Here is an 18,337-nt window from a genome sequence, read left to right on the forward strand (position 1 = left end):
AGGACAAAACCATTGGAAATAAAAAGCTTACAATATTGTATTTTTCAACTTTAAGTCCAATTTGTCAATTTATTACGGTTCGTTAACTAAGTCAGTCGGTGAGTGAAAATATCTCCATGTGACATTTTGTAATCTAAATTAACTTCCTATTGAATATTGATTTACTAATAAAACCATTGAATAGAGTCAAATCTTGTAATTTTGGTCATGGCAGATGCATTGGGATTTGGGGGTGACCAATTTTCACATATTTGAAAGAAAAAAATTCAAAAAACAAATTGTCACTATTTGCATATTTTAGCAAAAGTGGTTAAATAATGTCAAAAGATGATGTTGTCAACATCTACCTTTCTACTTTCTTTAAGATTAAAAAAAAAGGCTTCTTGAAGGTGCAATATCCTTATCAAGACACATGCTTTTTGGGTTTTGCTATGACAATAACAAGCATAATTTGTTCTTTTCTTCTTTTCTAATGATGGCAATAAGATTCTTTTACTTCTAATTTAAGCTTTCACTTAAAAGAAAAAAAGTATATATGTATGTTTATAGTTTTTCAATGAGAGTCCCCTGATTTTAATAAAATTAAAATAAGTTAAAAGATAAAATAAACATACACTTCAAAGTTGAAAGATGAAATGTACTTCAATCTGTATTTTATCATGTACTATATTAAAATTTTGAATTTTTAATCTTTTAGTTTAATCTTTAATTTTGTTAAAATTAGGGCTCCCTCGTTGAAAAATTTATATATATATATATATATATAAAATTCCCAAAATTTGTGGACTCTTTCTTAAGCTAAAGGAGTCCAGCAGACAAATTGGGCCTAGAGACGTCCAAAAAGTTGAAGCCCAAACCCGTAACAGGCTACGCCTTCAACTCCATTGACACCACTCCAAATTGTTTGGCAAAAAAATTCCGGGTACATCAACCTATATCGTTTACAGAAGAGGGGGACATTGAATTCTATTTATCATTACTATAATTGGGGAAAAAAGTCCCCTAACCCTCCAGATTTGCTAAATGTACACGTAGAAAACTTTCATTTCAGAAATAGTTACGCAGACTCACTTTGATTGCAGCGATCCAATGAATTTTATTGGGCATAATTGTCATAAAAACTGTGTAAAGCTTTCTGAGACTTGGTCTAAATATCTGTCTGGCTGTCACAGGCAGACTCTAATGGTAGAATTATAAAGACAATCAGCAAAATGAGCACATTTATCTCAGACCTTTACAACGATCACTGAAATTCCGGGAGACGTAACCAAAGAAAGAGCGATTCTAGTAAATCAGCCATATAAGTAAGATTTGTTATAGTGGAAGAGACTTGATTTGAGGTAAAATGTAACCAAAATGAAAAAAAAAAATTAATGAAATGAAATGAAGGATTCCAATTAGCAGCTGTGAAATATGACAACCAGGAAACTATACATGCCAAAACTGCACTTTTTAACCTAATAAAGCATATCATGTATAGTTAATGACATCTAACATTCCAAATAGAGTCAGAAGCCCCTAATTAACTCAATGTTTACATTTACACTTCTGATGAGCTATTAGGTAGCAAGGAAGAACTACAAGTATTTTCGCAGCAATAGATTTTTCAGCCAAATTTTCATGGCATTTTTTATTTATACTAGAAATTACCATTTGCAAAAGCACTTGCTTCCGTATACAGGGTTGAAGAAACAACGAAAGCACCTCCATTTTGATGAAAATATTAGAGATCTACATCAACGCTGGACAAGCAAGCCCTGAAGAAGAGAGGAAAAAGAAAATGAACACAGTGAAGAAAATTGAACCACTAAAGTTATTTTAAAAGTGCCATAAACATATGCATAAGCAAATTACTCTTCTATCAGCAATCATATAATCTCACCAAATAAATAAAGATCACAGGTGATTTCAACCTGATCTTTCGGAGGACCACCATAACAATGCACTTATTTCTCTAGTGCCTTCATATTTGTATGCATGCATGAAGTGCTTTTGTAGGAACCAAAACAGAGAACAGTTATGAACCACTTTAAGCATGTCAAGAAACGAATGAACATATATCTACACCATTAACTTATATTATATTTCCATGATCAAAATCAATTTGAATTCTAAGATACCATTAAACAGATGAGCATTCGTAAGTTTTTCACAATACTAGATAACTGGGTGTAAATAGAGGGTCCCCCCACCCAAAAGTCTTTTTTTCGCAATAGGTTCGTAACTATGAGGAAGAACTGGGCAAATTAATATGTTTTGCACAATAAATTATTGTGTTATACACTGTAAGCATAGATGGAAAGGACCCGAATACCCACCTGTCTCCTCCTTCGGCTATGCATGATGTACCAAGAGCGGGCCATGACATAGCATGGAAGAAAAAAACCAGCAAACTGAAGGAGTGAAACCTGAAACTGACCTCAAGGATTCAAATTCAGTGCTCAACATCCAACGGGAAGAAAATAAAAATTCATTAATAAAGTTAGAAAATTGCATCTACAAGTTTTTTTATAAAGGAAAATTTATGGAAATTTCTACCCTAATTTCATTCAATATATGCACTCATTTCTGCATCTAAAGGCTATATAATTGTTGTGAAGGTATATATATATAATTACGCTTGTCATAATGCAGAAGAAAAAGGGCATGAAAAACGAATACTTCAGCAGTGCTCAACATCCAACGGGAAGAAAATAAAAATTCAGTAATAAAGTTAGAAAATTGCATGTACAAGATTTTTTATAAAGGAAAATTTATGGAAATTTCTACCCTAATTTCATTCAATACATGCACTCAGTTCTGCATCTAAAGGCTATATAATTGTTGTGAAGGTATATATATATATTTACGCTTGTCATAATGCAGAAGAAAAAGGGCATGAAAAACGAATACTTCAGCGTCAGCATAGCTTACACTGAAGAAAGTTGATGATTCCTGTACCATCCCGGAATCTCTAGTGGCTATCAGAACTTGGCGCATAAGCCAAACCATCAGCAACTATCAACAATAACAAGCACATTAGCCCATTGAGCATATGAATGTTAAGAAAAAACAAACAGAAATCCACAAGGTTATTCTTACAATTAGAGCAATAGATCGCAGACAGGCAATGCTACTTGTATTAGCAACAGCGTAATCCTCATACTCTGACTGCAGAAACTGACGTTCAGCAGCTGCCAGAGCTAGTAAATGAGAATCACGGAGATCAATGTGCGGACCCCAAGCTTGCCTGAAACCAAGGGGTAAAGTTCCATGAAACATGATGAGTTAATTTAAGAGACATAAGTACTCCAGAATGAAGCATAAGCAAGAGAACAGAGAATGAGAGCATCGAAGCATTACCTGATATCAATTGCCATAACATCTGAATTGCTTCTGGCTGGAGGAAGAGAATAATTTGGTGAAAATATCTGCAATTACTCAGTACAGCGTATATAAGTTAAAATTTCAAAAGACATAATTATTCGACCATAATGATGGTTCTATATGCTGATAGAAACTTCTACCTGATTGCAGATTTCACATGTGATGTCACCTTTCTTATTACACCATCTCTGGATGCATTTCCGATGAGCAAACTACATTGACAAAGAGGAGAGTTCAGCAGATTATTTCCAAACCCCAACTTACGATTGTATCCCAAGTAATCAGAAATCATCAAAGCAATATATGGACTCCTATTACAGTGTATTGCCCGCATTATTTCCAAAGCTCAATCTCACTTCAAAATGTTTTGTGCAGTAAGTTCTTTTAATGTGTGAAAAATTTAATGTAGGGAATTTTGGAAAAACAAATCAAAATTTTAACCTTCAGCTATTGATTATCTTGTTGAGCTCAAAATACAGCTTGCTCAAAATTAAAATACATCTGCCAAATTGCCAGGATAGAAAGTCTTTTGGGAAGTTTCACAGTAGGAGAAGAAAATTCATCAAAAAAAAAAAATCCAATAGCGATTGCTTAATAAAAATAGAGAAATAAATAGAAATATGAGGCACTTGCACTAAGAAAAAAAAAAATTAACAATTGCCAGCAAATGTACTTAGTTTGAAACTGAAATTTCTCTGGCCGCCATTAAAATACATAAAAAGAATATATTTTGATATTTTACTGAACGAGCTACTAACTCTTTTATTTTATTTTATTTTTTTTCCCTTGTCACTCTAGAGAAAATAAACACAAGCATATATTATAAAGGTCAATATTTGATACTTTCATTTGTTTTCCTGGGCTTTCTTGGTAACCAAACAGGGGATTAAATCACAACAAACAAACACATAGTGATCCACAAAAAAAAACTATTAAAAAGAAAATCACTCTTTGACCAAGTAAATCCACATTATTTACTGATTTACAATAGAAAAATTGTATGTTAAATAAGAAAACCCAGATTTTTTTTCAGAAGAAGAAAAGTACACTCACAACATAACTCATTAAATGCAAACACCAACCAATGCCCACACATTCAAATTTCAACCAAAAAAGGAAAAAATTAAGACATTCAAACTGAATAATTAAAGGGCTTTCCAAATTTGAAAAGAAAGATAGAAAAATTCATTAAAGAGAACAGAGAACAAAAAATCTATCAAACCCCCACAAAAATTTAACAGAAATAAAATTACCCACAAAAGCAAAAAAGCAAAAGAAACAAGAAAAAAAAATATTTTTTTTTGTTCGAAATCAGACCTTGAGAGTGCCATTACAGGCACAAGGAGCTTCCATGTTATGAACTTCATCTTCCTCTTGACAAATCCTACACTCGACCATCACCATTAAAGCTGCTGCTGAAGATGATGAACACCCTTCACCTCCATTTTTACAATCTTTATTGCTCCTCTCTTCTTGCTCTGAAACAACAACATTAACACTATTCAATGTTGCATTTTGCGTCTGTGTTTGTGCTTGTGCTTGTGCTTGTGATTCTAATGGCCTCTCAAAGCAAGCTGTTGCGATAATCCTGTCCACGCACACCATGAAATCATCATCCACCATCTCCAGTTTTTCACTCTTGTGCTTCTCTCTCTATGTGTATATGCGTATATATTATTTGTGTACAGATGTTTCTCTCTTTAAATGTATAGAGGAAAGAAAATACACACTACAGGGATCGAGAGAGAGAGAGAGAGTGTGTGTGTGTGTGTGTGTGTGTGGCGAGGGCCGAGGGGAAGTGGGTGTATAGAAAAGGCCGAAACACAATGTTACAAGGTCGCTGAATTTACGAAACGAACCAGTAATTGACTCCCGCATGGACTTGAATGTCCCTTGTCGTTGCTTTCATTTACAGTTCTGTGTTGTGTGTCAGACATAATATCTTTTGTACTTTGCATGAGCAATAACATATAGATCCTTTATGTTTTATGGTTTCTCAAATAAAGAGATATAGTTTTATTATCATTTTCTCGGTCCAGTTTTCTTATAGAGATTAATCAAATGATATATTATTATATATATATTTATAGAGCTAAATTTCTGGAGAGAGGGTATTTTGAAGCCAGTTTATATTATATTCTATCTTGATTTTACAGACTTTGAGAAATTATTTATTATTAATCTCGTGATAGTATTTATCCATCTATCTCAAATATTTTTAGAAATATCATTATCATACTTTTGAATTATCATGCATTATGCATTTATTTTGAAATTCTATCATGTTATTTTTTTCTACTTCATAAACATGCTTTGATTTTTGTACTTTTATAATTTGTGCGTTGCTTTCTCCGCTTCATTATTATATATTATTTTGTATTAAAAAATTTGTCATTTAATCATATCTATTTTTAACTATGTAATTTGCAGAAGTCTACTTATACTTTTGTCATATCATTTTGGCTAGAGATATTGGTATAAAATATTTTATAATATTTAATAATAATCATGTTTATTTCTTTGTGCTAAATCATTTTTACACATTTTTTCTTCACAACTATTTACTTGAAAAGAACTATTCATAACAAAATTATATAATTTTATTTGATTGTTAAAAGCATTTAATATCAATCCATTAATTTTTATTTATTAATTTAAATTTTCACTTTGAATTTTATTTTACCATAATTATAGATATAGAAGCAAAATACTAAATTTTGAAATAGAGATGTTTGACTCAGTTGAAAAATGTGAAGGGCCTATTTAATATAAACTAAACAATAAGCTATTATTTTAGAAAACCTAAAAAATTGGGTATCAAATTTATTATCCCGTTTTCAATGGTTTCATTGTTTTGACGAGTTCCAACTGAGGAGTTTTTATTTTATTTTATTTATTTTAATTTAAATAAAGGGGGAGTTGTTATCGGTGATTCTTTTTTTGGGTTAATTGAAGCATTCATTTTTCTAATACAAAAACATGACAATTGTTGACTATTTTTCCAAGTAGTCTCTTAAAATATTATTGTACAAAAATAAATCGATGATAACAAGTACAAATTTTCTATCATTGAGAAGATAGTAGCCTTCCGTTTCCACATAGATATATATATAAACTAAGAGAAAATAAACAGAAAAGATTCTAAATTTATAATTTTCTATTAAGTTTGGAAAAAATTATAATTTGAACATTTAATTTAAATTGGTTTTGGACTTCAATTTTTTTTTTCCTTTTCCTTTTGGGGTCATAAGACATAACAACATACCTTCCACAAATTGTATTAAATTTATATATTTTATAGCGAATCCCATGAAGTATGATTGATTATATGGCAACTACAAATAATAATAATTTTTTTTAAAAAAAAAAAGAAGCATAAAGTAGACCAGCAACATTACAACAGTACCTAAAACAAGCCCCAGATTGAGGAAAAAAATAAGAACAATACAACAAAAGAACTCTTGTTTTTTATATACCAAAAGACTGCAAGATCAAGACAAAAGCAAATTGATCCCAACTTGACGACTTCAAATTGCCATTCTCAAATGAAAAATTATATGCAAGAATTTCCACATGGTTTCGAAGCTATGACTATTCTTATGCTACGACCAATACTCACAATTTGGCTTTAACGAACATGTTACCCAATACCTACTTTATTTACAATTACATTGCCTCATGGTGCAAGTCATATTACCTAATAATGTCCAAAAATATTCACGAACTCTGTCAAATTGCAAAGCTAATAGAAAAAAAAAATTGTATTAAATTTATGAAAGGCCATGCCCACTTAGAAAGAACATAAGTTAATCAAATGTTACAAAGGCGACATAGAGTTATATATTTGGACAGCTGTATTAAAATAATTTGGATGCGTATATATATATATATTTTATTTTAATTATTTATGGTGGTTTTGTCAACGTTTAATAAAAGAACTACGAGGTAGAGAGATGAAGTTAAATAAAAATAAAATGAACCCTAAATAAGATATTGTAGTGGGTTTTGGGTTGGATTTGTTTATGAATTTGGTGGGTGCAAATCCTTGTAATGATGGCAATAGAAAATAGTGGGGAAAAGAAGGGCTCAAAGCGGCATGCATGCTCTGAGTGGAGGTCGAAGGGACAAGTTGGATAATGAAGTGTGAAGATGTCCAAGGCGTTATCAATTTATCATGATTGTTTTCTTTGTAAATATATATACATATATGCATACATAAATACATACAGTTGTATTATATGCATACATATCACCTGTGTATGCATATCTAAATGTGTACAAAGTTTGTAGATTTATATAATCATCATTAAACATTAATTGAATGAGTCATAGTGTGGTATTGCTCCTAAAATTATATTAGGTCATTTTGAAATAACATCTGATATTTACATAGATAGGGGTGTTAACTTTATCTACAGGTGTATGTTTCGAGGAACATGATCTTCTCTTAATTTGATTTTTTTTGAGTTTTTCAATATTTTTTGTCATGTATTTTTTAGTGATAGTGTATGAATCATATTTAATTTTTTTTATTTATTAACTATCAATCAATAATTGAGTTATTTACTCAAAATATGATCAGATCAAGAGAGAATCCTCAACCAGAATGTGTTCATAATAAATAAGTATACATATTATCGTTTCAAGAGAAAATGACATTTACATTTACGTGATCCGACCCCGAAAGAAATTTAATTATTTGATAATGGCATTGATAATGTCAAACAGTCGTTGGAAAACAGCAAAGATAGGAATGGTGCTTTTCCATGTGAGACCCCCCATTCCCATTGGGTCATTCCGGAATCCGGAAACAGCAAATGATTTCGAGGCAAGTGACCATGCGCCTGCAGGCTCGCCCGTTTCGAGCGCTGGGGTCTAATCATTTATGTGAAATGACTTCATAATTAATTCTACAGGAAAAATGGACCGCTTGGGCCGATTGTCTTGACGTACCGAATTATGTAACAGTGCAGAGTTCTTTTCTAAAACGACAAAAAGAGAACATCACTAAAATATTAAATATAAATTTTAATACACTAAAAATTATATTTTTTTATGAATTAATAGTATTTTTATATTATTAATCCATAAATATTTTCACTAGAGAAATATATATGTCAATGATTGATGATAGAATTACAAATTTTTGTATAAATTAATTTGGCATTAACTCATTGATTGAATGAAAATATAAAATAATAAAAATAAATTATGTAGACTAAAAAATATTTAATTCAACCAATTTAATTATGTCATGATAGCTTCTACTAAAAAAACTGTACAAAAATTTATAAATATATTGTTACTCTCTCTCTCTCTCTGCATATATAAAAATAAAGTTAACATAGTTATAGCATAAATTGTGAGTCTCAAATCTTAATTTGTGGAGGCCGGGAGTTTGTGTCGCAAGACTCATGATTCATTAGTTTGATACGAAATAAATGGAGGTTGATTCGGTTAGTTCAATGTGTTAAATATGTGTTACCTCCTTTAATAATGTTGTCGGGTGCGGATACAAATTTAAAATTAAACTAATTAGATTTGGGTCTAATTATTCTATTCATGTCTAAGGTGGTGATTATTGTTTTGTTGAAATATAAATAGAAATGAGTTAATCTAAAATCTAAATGAATTTGAATATTGAAAACTAAATGATATTTTTTATCTGAATTTTTAAAAATAAAAATTATGTTATTTATTTTTTAATTTTGAAAAAATAAAAACTTTTACTTTTATATTTGTCCTTAATTAAATTTAAATGTTAAAATAAATAATATATTTACAAAAGAGCTTAAATACGATAATATTTTATCATAACCTAAAAAAATCTTCAAGTGAATGATTATGAAATTTATAATACATGTAAGTACTTTAAACTTTAAAATTATCACAAGTTCAAAATAATAGTGCATGATATAAGGGGGAAAAAAATAACAAGATACTTGAAAAAGAAAGGGACAAAAATTCTATTAAAAAAAAAAAAAACTCTCAATGAAACCAATTGTGGATTATCAAAAGAATCGATTCACATTTAAATTTATAGTACACAACACTACATCCCAAACCATGCCTCATGCATTAAATTGCCATGTCATCAAGCCAAAAAATATTTGGTTTTATGTTAGACGAGCACGTTAAATACAAATCAATAAATAATTAAAGAGATCATGATAGTTTCCAATAAAATCTAGCAAAAACAATATAAATTGAAAAATGATAGAGCACTTCTTACCCTAAAGTTCTAAACCTAGACTCACACCTAAAAGGATGGATTAAAATCCAATTAAGAAAAATAGATTTTATAAACACAAGATCACATAAAGATGAGTATATTACTTGGTAAACATGCGCGGCTTTTTGAATAGGCATAGAAAATAAATAATAAACTAAAGATATTTTTGACAATAGATTTCTTTTTTTAAAGGTTTGACGATAGAATTTAGTTGGCTTATACAAAATTTGTCATTCAGAAAACAAGTAAAAAAAAATGCCTTATTTTATTCGAGTAGTGTCACATCTCAAAATTTTCATCCAAAAAAATTATTCCAGATGACGTGGCATTTATTAATTGATTGGTAAAATAATATAATTAATTCACTTACATTTTGTAAATAATTACTAACCACTTAATAAATAACACATTATTCGAGATGAAATGAAATAAAAATTTTGAGATATCTATTATTACTCATTTTATTAAGCTAAAATTATCTAAAATGTCTCACTAAGTTAAAAAACAAACATCTATAATTGACTTAATTAACTAAATTAAATTACTTTATGTCATTAAGTAAAAAGACAAACATACCCTAATGCTAACGGATATAAAAGAACACTATAGTGTCAAAAACCCAAAAATGTTCATTCATTAATTGTGTTTGAATTACACCACTTATTTATTAAATAAGTCAAATTGAAAACTTGATATGATGATTCAGTTGTTAAGAGTTTTTTGTTTTTATATTGAAGTGCTGTAGTTTTTTAAGCATTTTATTTATCATAACTACAAATATTTATCAAACACTTTGTAGCTACGGCAACAACCCATAAGTAGGGGTGTTCAGAATCCAATCTGATTCGCTCAATCCATCTGATCCGCAGAAATCCTATTTGTGGATTGGTGGATTGGATTGAAAATTTAAAAATCCATAGTCAGTGGATTGGATATGAATTTATTTATGTGAATCCGTGAATCCGCAACAAAAAAAATTATTTAATAAAAAAAATTAAACTTGTAAATATGACATTATACATACTAATAAATAAATAAGTTAAAATATAATTACATTAACACCATATTATGTCTTATTCGATAATAATATAAAATAAAAATAATTAAATAAAAAATATAATTTCTCAAGCAGTTAATTTTCATGTACTGATCTAAACAAATGATTTTTTTTTGGTGTGTTATATTTTGAAACTTTGAATTTATTTTATATCTTTGTTTAAATAATTAATTAATTTAAATCTTATTTAATTTTGAATTTGATCAGTAGTAAAATTATTTTTATATTATTTTTTATTTAGTTAGTTTGTGGATAGGACACGATTAAAAAAATTTTAACCTGCAAATCAATCTGTAAAATGGTGGATTTGCTATTTGGATATGGATTGAATCAAATCCGCATCTGATCCGCATACGTATTAATTGAATTAAATTAAAAATTTATAATCCACAAAATCATGAATCGGTTGTGAATTGATATCCAATCTGTAAAATCCGATCTACGAACACCCTTACATAAGTGGGTCGAATTCGGGTAAACTGAAATTTGACACGTTTCGTTTAGAATTCTTCATGAAGTCAATTAACGAACCATGTGAAAATTTATACCAACTCAAAATCTCTGTAGCACTGTTTCGATCATGCGAAAGATGTCAAGTTTATTTATTTTGGGCCAATGCATAGTACAAGGAAATGCTTTTCACACTCCTTAAATATCCTTATATAACCCCACTTTTGTAATCATAATTGTATTGTTAATAAAAATTACATAAAAAGGTAAATATGAATTTAATTAAACTAAAATGTCTTTACAAATCATGGACTCTAACTAATTTTTTTAATCCTAATATATGATATACTTAATTTTGTTGATAAAATCAAAATAATTTTAAAACAATGAAGAAATAAATTATCAAATAACAATAATTTTATTATGGAAAATTAGTTTACAAAGTTTATTCTAAATCATAGTAAAATTTAATTAAAATTCTATTGTAATTTTACGTCTTTTTTGTTATTTTATAAAAATAAAAAATAAAAAATAAAACGTGTGGTTTCTTGAAGAGTTTAAAAAAGGTATTGCAAGTTCTACTCATGTTAAAAATGTATTATTTTTTGTATTGAACCTTGGTCTAATATTCAAGCACCTTATTTATCTCTTTACAACATAGTAGTTGAAACTTGAAAACTTTTCAAAATAATTTACATTTAAGTGATCCTAAAGCAAAGTTTTGCAAAAGCCTATTGTTACCTCCCAAAAGAGAAAAAAAAGAAGAGAGAGTACATTTTGTGAGATTTTTGACACAACCATGTGTGTTTTCCAATTCATGCATGTATGAGGGTATTTCGTAGGCCTTGTTGGTTTGATCAAAGGGATTTATTAGTTCACAAACAAACTTTAAAATGAAAGCAATAATTAAAAAAAAAAACATTTTTTGAAAAATCCGGAATGCATATTTTAAACTGTTTGGTATTCTAAAACGTTTTTCAATATTGGGTGAAAATATTTAGTTATAATAACGTCATACTTCCAAACACTCCCTTGTTTATTTTTTGAATTTGTATATAACTTGTAATCCGACGTCGTATAGCAAGTAGACACTCTGTATCTGATTCTCAAATCATTTTCCACCGCCAAAATCTCACTCCCCGGCAGCTGAAACCTCTCCGATTACAGTTTCCAGCTCCGGTATTTATCTCTCTTTCTTTCTCTTCTGTTTGGCTTCCGAGAGAGTGCAAGAAAATAAAAAAAAAAAAACATTTCGATTTTCGGTTTCGTTTTTGCGTTTCGACTTGTTAAACATGTTAATTCGATCGATTCATTTGTTAATTAATCAGTTGTTCTATCTAAATGTTGAAGATATGAAATTGTTAATTGTATGAGTTGTTATTGTTTAAAGAAATCTATGTTTGTGTATAATTTTTAAATATCTTGCACATTTAAGTTTGATAAATGATTCAATCTACAAACGTACTTGTACATACGCGTGTTATCCTTATTGGGACAAGTTGATGTCAGATTCGACATGTTTCGATTATTTAGTACACATGTACTTGCTAATTGGATCTTGTAATTAGTAAATCATTGAAGACATATATTTGCTTGTTTTAGGTTAATTTAAATCTGGCCTGATTAGTCCATATCCCTAAAACATGTATATGTATCTAGATTTTGATTTTACTTTCTAGTTGAAGTTCGGTGCTTACTGTGCGGCAAGCTTTTAGGAAATATTTGTGCTAACTGTTATATCTGCAGTTGCACCGTCAACAATTGAGTAGCATCTCTTTTGCATACACGTGTGTTCGCCTCCAATGGCGTCAGAGGATGCTTCACCGTCTTTGGACATTTTAGGTGCTCGATCACGCTTCTTGGTAGAATCATCAGTGCATTTTCTTTTTCATTTTCTAATATTATTTATTTTCCTCCTTTTGTCAGTTCGAGAGCCAGAGGGTTTCTTTGTCTGGAATGGGCCTCCATTTAGCAACGGACAACCTATTGTCAAGCTTGAAAGAGTTCCATGCACCAATGTGAGGTTCAGCGAGGATGGGTCCAGACTCATGGTCATGAAATCTGACTCGGTTATTAGCATATACGACTGTGATAACTTTAAAGAGATAAGGTCATTTCAAGTTCCCAATGTTGCTGCTGCTGACTTGTCTCCGTGTGGGACTTATCTTCAGACATTTCAGAAATCCTCAACACCACAGGAAAAGAATGTGATCCTTTGGGAGACGGAGACTGGTGAAGCTCTTTATCAGCTATTCCAGAAGAATATGACAAAAACCACATGGTAATTAAAATTATTGTTGACATATTACATTTTTGAGGAAAATTAAGATTTGGAACCATTTTCTTTAATATTCAAAGTTCTTGTGTATCAGTGAGATTTATAAAGTCTGTATCTAATTATGATTATATCACTGTAAAATTGAGGTCACCAAATCATAACGGAGGATTAAAAATCTGACATTGTGTGTTTATCTATGCTTTGCTACTGTGTTTGAACATATGTGCTAATCGGTATTATGTTTTTCATAATTTTTCAATTGTTTATTGTATGTTTATCCTTCAGGCCGTCAATCAGATTTAGTTCAGATGAAGCTGTTGCATGTCGTATGGCAACAAACGAAATACAATTTTTTGATACTACGGATTTTCCTAAAGGAATCTTATATCGGTTAAGAGTTCCTGGGGTGGCTGCTTTTGAGGTTTCTAAGGCACCTGGTTCTCATGTGGCGGTATTTGTTCCAGAATCTAAGGTTTGTCCTCCCTGTTTTCAGCTTAGTCTGGGAGCTCAATTTTGTTTACGTTAATGGATGGGGGAACTAATGCAGAAATGGCTTAAGATGTCAAGCCTTGCATGCAAGTTACTGATTACAAATTTTCCTATTTGTTCGTATCTTGGGTGAAAAATGTACTGAGACTTTGTCTGTTTGAATTGTCAACCATGTCATAGATCTGAAGGTTTACACAAGTATCTAGTTCATGTGTTTGTTATATCGATGTATTACTTGAAGGCTTAAAATTTGTTAAAGCTGAACTTTCAGAAGTTTCAAATTTTATTGATGTTGGAGAAGTATAATGGTAAGAAGACGACATTATAGAATAGTGATCTATCTTTGTGATCTCGTCGGTTGTGGTAGATCTGATCTGGGCCAACATTCTAGGCTATCAAGACAATTAGCGTTTCACTTTGGTCCGAAGGGTTCCTTCTTGTATTTGATTTTCAAGTAGATTTTATATTCGACTTATAAATATTAAAAAAATGTTTTTTGACAATGTAGGGGAGTCCTGCCAGTGTCCAGATATATGCTTGTGGAAAAGATTTGCAAAGTCAACCTCTTGCTCGAAGGAGCTTTTTCCGTTGTTCTACTGTGCAACTGAATTGGAATCGTGGTTCCACTGGGCTTCTAGCTGTGGCGCAGTCAGATGTAGATAAGACCAACCAGAGTTATTATGGGGAGTCAAAGCTAAACTACCTTACAACTGATGGAACCCACGAAGGCCTTGTGCCTCTTCGTACGTTCTAGCTTACTCTGTGCACATTTGGTACTTCTTGGGCATTACTTATTATTGGAATATATTTTTGGCAGGTAAAGAGGGTCCTGTTCATGATGTTCAGTGGTCATATTCAGGCTCAGAGTTTGCTGTTGTTTATGGATGTATCCTTTTCACAAAAACAATTTGACAGAAAAATCAGCTAGACATTTGCAATGTTCAGTTCATCTCCTTTGTATGAGGATCATCTATTATCTGAAGGGCATTGGGTATCAAGAGTACTTGGACTTCACTAAGCATCTGTTCTCTGGAATTAGAAGTTGGGGTTGATTTTTAATGATTGTTATTAGAGATTTGGACTGTTTTATTTAATATGAATTAGAGACCGAATACATAGAAAATCATTATGTCTTAACGGAACAAAATCTTTCTCCAGGTATGTTTCTGTGATCAAACTGCTATTGAGGTTGAGATAAAATTTTGTACCATTTTTCTTTGTGTTGGAGGTGGGGTTTGGGGGGTCATGTTGATTATTTGACAAACTATTGGGTCATTAGTTTCCTTCGACTATAACACATTTGTGAATATTTTGTTTTCCCTTGACCTATAATAGTTATGCCTGCAAGTGCGACAATTTTTAACAAGAAGTGCAGGCCGATACTCGAGCTCGGTAGTGGCCCTTACAATACTGTCCGGTGGAACCCAAAAGGAAAATGTATCCTTTTCAAAGTTTCTGTTGTATTCTTCTGTGTTAAATATAGTTTGAAAAGTTTGAACCAGCTCGATCTATGTTCTCTTTCCTACATATATTTGTGGCCTTAACACTCTGGTCTGCAGTTTTATGCTTGGCTGGTTTTGGGAACTTACCTGGTGATATGGTATGTCTATATAGGTGCCTCAACTTTGTATTTTGATATTCCTTGTTCTTAAGATCACCTGGACTGATCCTTCCTATAATATATATATATATATATTTTTATACAAAAGTCAATTCACAGTGGAATTGAAATCTGATATTCCAGAATGTAGTTTTTTGATGTGTCATGTGCTTTGCTTCCAATGAGCTAGTCAACTAGCTTTGCAGAACCACCGTTGTTTGCTTCTTCATTTAAAGAGTGACATATTAGTCAGGAATTTTGTGTGCATAAAGTTTATGGAGTTGCCTATTGTTGTTGCTTTTAGTAGTCTTTAAGATGATTTTTTAGTGTAAACTCTTGGAAGAAATGTTTCTCCAACAGAAAACGGAACTCTCAGAGGAAATTGATGCCAGTTCGGTAATTTGATTTGTGACTGATATTCTTTTTCCTGGTGGCTTTTCTTGTTTCTTGCTCGGTTGGGGACTTTCTTGTGTTGATCCTTTACTAATGTAGTTTTGGAAGTATGTCTTTTTTATTTTTTTATTTTTATTTCAAATTAGAAAAACCATTTAGAGTGACTTCTGTGAGTGTCCTTTATGTGCTTAAATCATGTCTGATAATTGCTTTCTGGTGCTATTTTGTTTGGCAAATATTCTGAAGTCCCTTTCATGTATTCGACATCTGATGGTGTTAGTTGCTATTTATTGTCTTTATAAACTATTTTGTTTTCCCATTATCTTTCAGGCATTCTGGGACTATGTAGATGGAAAACAACTTGGAACGACTAGGGCTGAATGCTCTGTAACTAGTGAATGGTCCCCAGATGGACGCTATTTTATGACTGCCACAACAGCTCCGAGACTCCAAATTGATAATGGGTAAGTTGATTTTCTGCTATATTGATTTGCAGATTTTAAGATTCCAGGAGGGGATTCATAGGTGAACTTCACTACATATAAACTTGGATCAATGTTTATTTTAAAAAAAATTATTTTGGAAGGTTTTTCCTTGAATAAAGACAATTATAACAAGTAGCCTAATCTGTGGCTAGGACCTCATTGCTGGTGTCCGATCTGCAGATTAAAGGTACAGTTTGCATATGCAGTATATTCATGGATCCATAATTCTTTGAAGCATGTATTACACTGGAAAGTCTGTTCCATCAGTTGGATTAAAATAGCTTAACCAAGCCTTGGACACTCTTTTCATTTATATGATTTTCACTTCTAATTTGAAATTTTCATGTAATATATGTACACATAAATAGTTTTGAATTTAATAAGAGAAAATTTAAAATATATCTAATTGTAAGTACATAACTATACAAGGGAATCTCATTCAACATGTATCAGAAATGACTTCTCCGGTGCCCAGTCTGTGGTATGGTATCCTACATTTGTACTCATTTGCAGAACAGTTGTTCTGATGATGGAATTCTGATCTTTTTGACATTTTCAAATGCCAGCATTTTATGTGTTGGACCAATCAATAAATGATGAATAAAATCATCAAGTGAGAAGGAGGCTGTGCTTTTGTTTAGCACCCAAGGATCGTCTTAGCATGTAGACTACTGTTTCCATACATGCTAGTCTCATTATTTCATTTGCAGTTATTTTGGGTGTATGTGAGTTGATTTGATCAGAGGTGAGCTGCTACATGTTGAAAGATCATTTTGTGATTTTCATTTTGTTCGTTATTGAAGGATTAAAATTTTCCACCACAATGGATCATTGTTCTTCAAGAAGATGTTTGACAAGTTATTCCAGGTTAGGATTTATTACAAATAATACTTTCTTGAAATATTATTTTACCAGTTTGTTTTAGCCAGCACCTTTGTATCTGATATCATCTTATTTTCCCAGGCTGAGTGGAAACCAGTATCTCCAGATAAATTTGGTGATATTTCTGAACTCATCAAGTCAGTCGGTTCATTAAAGGTTGCAGAAACCAAATCACAAGGTTCCATCTCTTGTTTAATCTCTTAGAACTTGGAACTTTGAAGATGGATATGTCACATTATTTTTGGTTTACTGAAGTGCCTGCTTTTTATTTAGGTTCAGGATCAGCTTCTAGAAAGGCTGCTCCTATTAACCCAACTGCAACAAAACCTGCCGCCTATCGCCCACCCCATGCCAAGCAGGCTGCCGCCATTCAGGCAGAGGTATACACAAACTACAGCTTCAACTTCATGGCTAAAATCAATTTGTTATTGATTTAACCATTTAAACAGTGGAGTACTTGTTCTCCAGTTATTGTTTTGTGGTTCTAATGATTTCTTATGATCTTGTAATGGCAGTTGTTAGGAGAGAGCCCCACACCGTAAGTACACCTGTATATTTCTCTTTTCATTTACGTAGCTTGTGTTATGGCAATGTTAAATTGCTCATCATATCTTACACATTGATTCAGAGAAATGAGCAAAAATGCTCTAAGAAACAAGAAGAAAAGGGAGAAACAGAAGGAGAAAAAGGCAGCCGAGGCTGCTGCTGCGGGTATATGATTTAATGCAAGGTTCCTGCATGAGGGCACCTTTAGCAACCCATATAAGTGAGTAGTTTTTATCGAGAGGACGCTGAAATTAACCATTAGCAAGTTAGCATCATATTGATGCAATTCTCATTGTTTATGGTTTCAACGAAAAATTTCTTATTAGGTTATCACTTATATAAGGTCATGATTTTGTTTGAGAAATTCCCATATGCCTTATTTGCTGTAGTCAGAAATTTATGAAGCAAAGATTTAATCTGAGATGTAACATTTTCATATTATACAATATTGCGAAGCATGTTGTGATACATTACATGCAATGAATCTCAGATATTCATAATTTACCCCCTTTTCTTTTGCTCCTTTTAGTATATGCCTTGTATGTGTGTGGCCCAAAAT

General features: G+C 31.4%; 2 protein-coding genes across 3 annotated transcripts; one reads left to right on the forward strand and one right to left on the reverse strand.

The window, feature by feature from the left end:
* Window positions 1–1,370: 1,370 nt before the first annotated feature.
* Window positions 1,371–5,260, reverse strand: LOC102616298 (uncharacterized). 2 transcript variants are annotated; one of them, XM_006478560.4, is made up of 7 exons: window positions 4,684–5,260; window positions 3,507–3,578; window positions 3,343–3,410; window positions 3,082–3,229; window positions 2,914–2,997; window positions 2,319–2,408; window positions 1,371–1,757 (listed from the first exon to the last, which is right to left on the reverse strand). In XM_006478560.4, the coding sequence occupies exons 1-7, from the start codon at window positions 4,987–4,989 to the stop codon at window positions 1,737–1,739; spliced, it is 789 nt and encodes a 262-aa protein (XP_006478623.2). In that variant the 5' UTR covers window positions 4,990–5,260; the 3' UTR covers window positions 1,371–1,736. The 2 variants fall into 2 exon arrangements, with proteins under 2 accessions (XP_006478623.2, XP_006478622.2); XM_006478559.4 differs by having other exon boundaries at window positions 2,319–2,414; window positions 4,684–5,257.
* A 6,860-nt stretch (window positions 5,261–12,120) lies between these two features.
* On the forward strand, window positions 12,121–18,282 carry LOC102615606 (uncharacterized). Its single transcript, XM_006478557.4, has 14 exons — window positions 12,121–12,284; window positions 12,852–12,947; window positions 13,032–13,386; window positions 13,669–13,855; window positions 14,381–14,615; window positions 14,690–14,758; window positions 15,208–15,309; window positions 15,432–15,472; window positions 16,196–16,329; window positions 17,154–17,217; window positions 17,314–17,410; window positions 17,506–17,612; window positions 17,748–17,770; window positions 17,861–18,282. Exons 2-14 carry the CDS (start codon window positions 12,908–12,910, stop codon window positions 17,949–17,951), a joined length of 1,545 nt encoding a protein of 514 aa, XP_006478620.2. The 5' UTR covers window positions 12,121–12,284; window positions 12,852–12,907; the 3' UTR covers window positions 17,952–18,282.
* Window positions 18,283–18,337: the final 55 nt, after the last annotated feature.

This window comes from Citrus sinensis, chromosome 3 (genome assembly GCF_022201045.2).
Source record: "Citrus sinensis cultivar Valencia sweet orange chromosome 3, DVS_A1.0, whole genome shotgun sequence".
Lineage (NCBI taxonomy): Eukaryota > Viridiplantae > Streptophyta > Magnoliopsida > Sapindales > Rutaceae > Citrus > Citrus sinensis.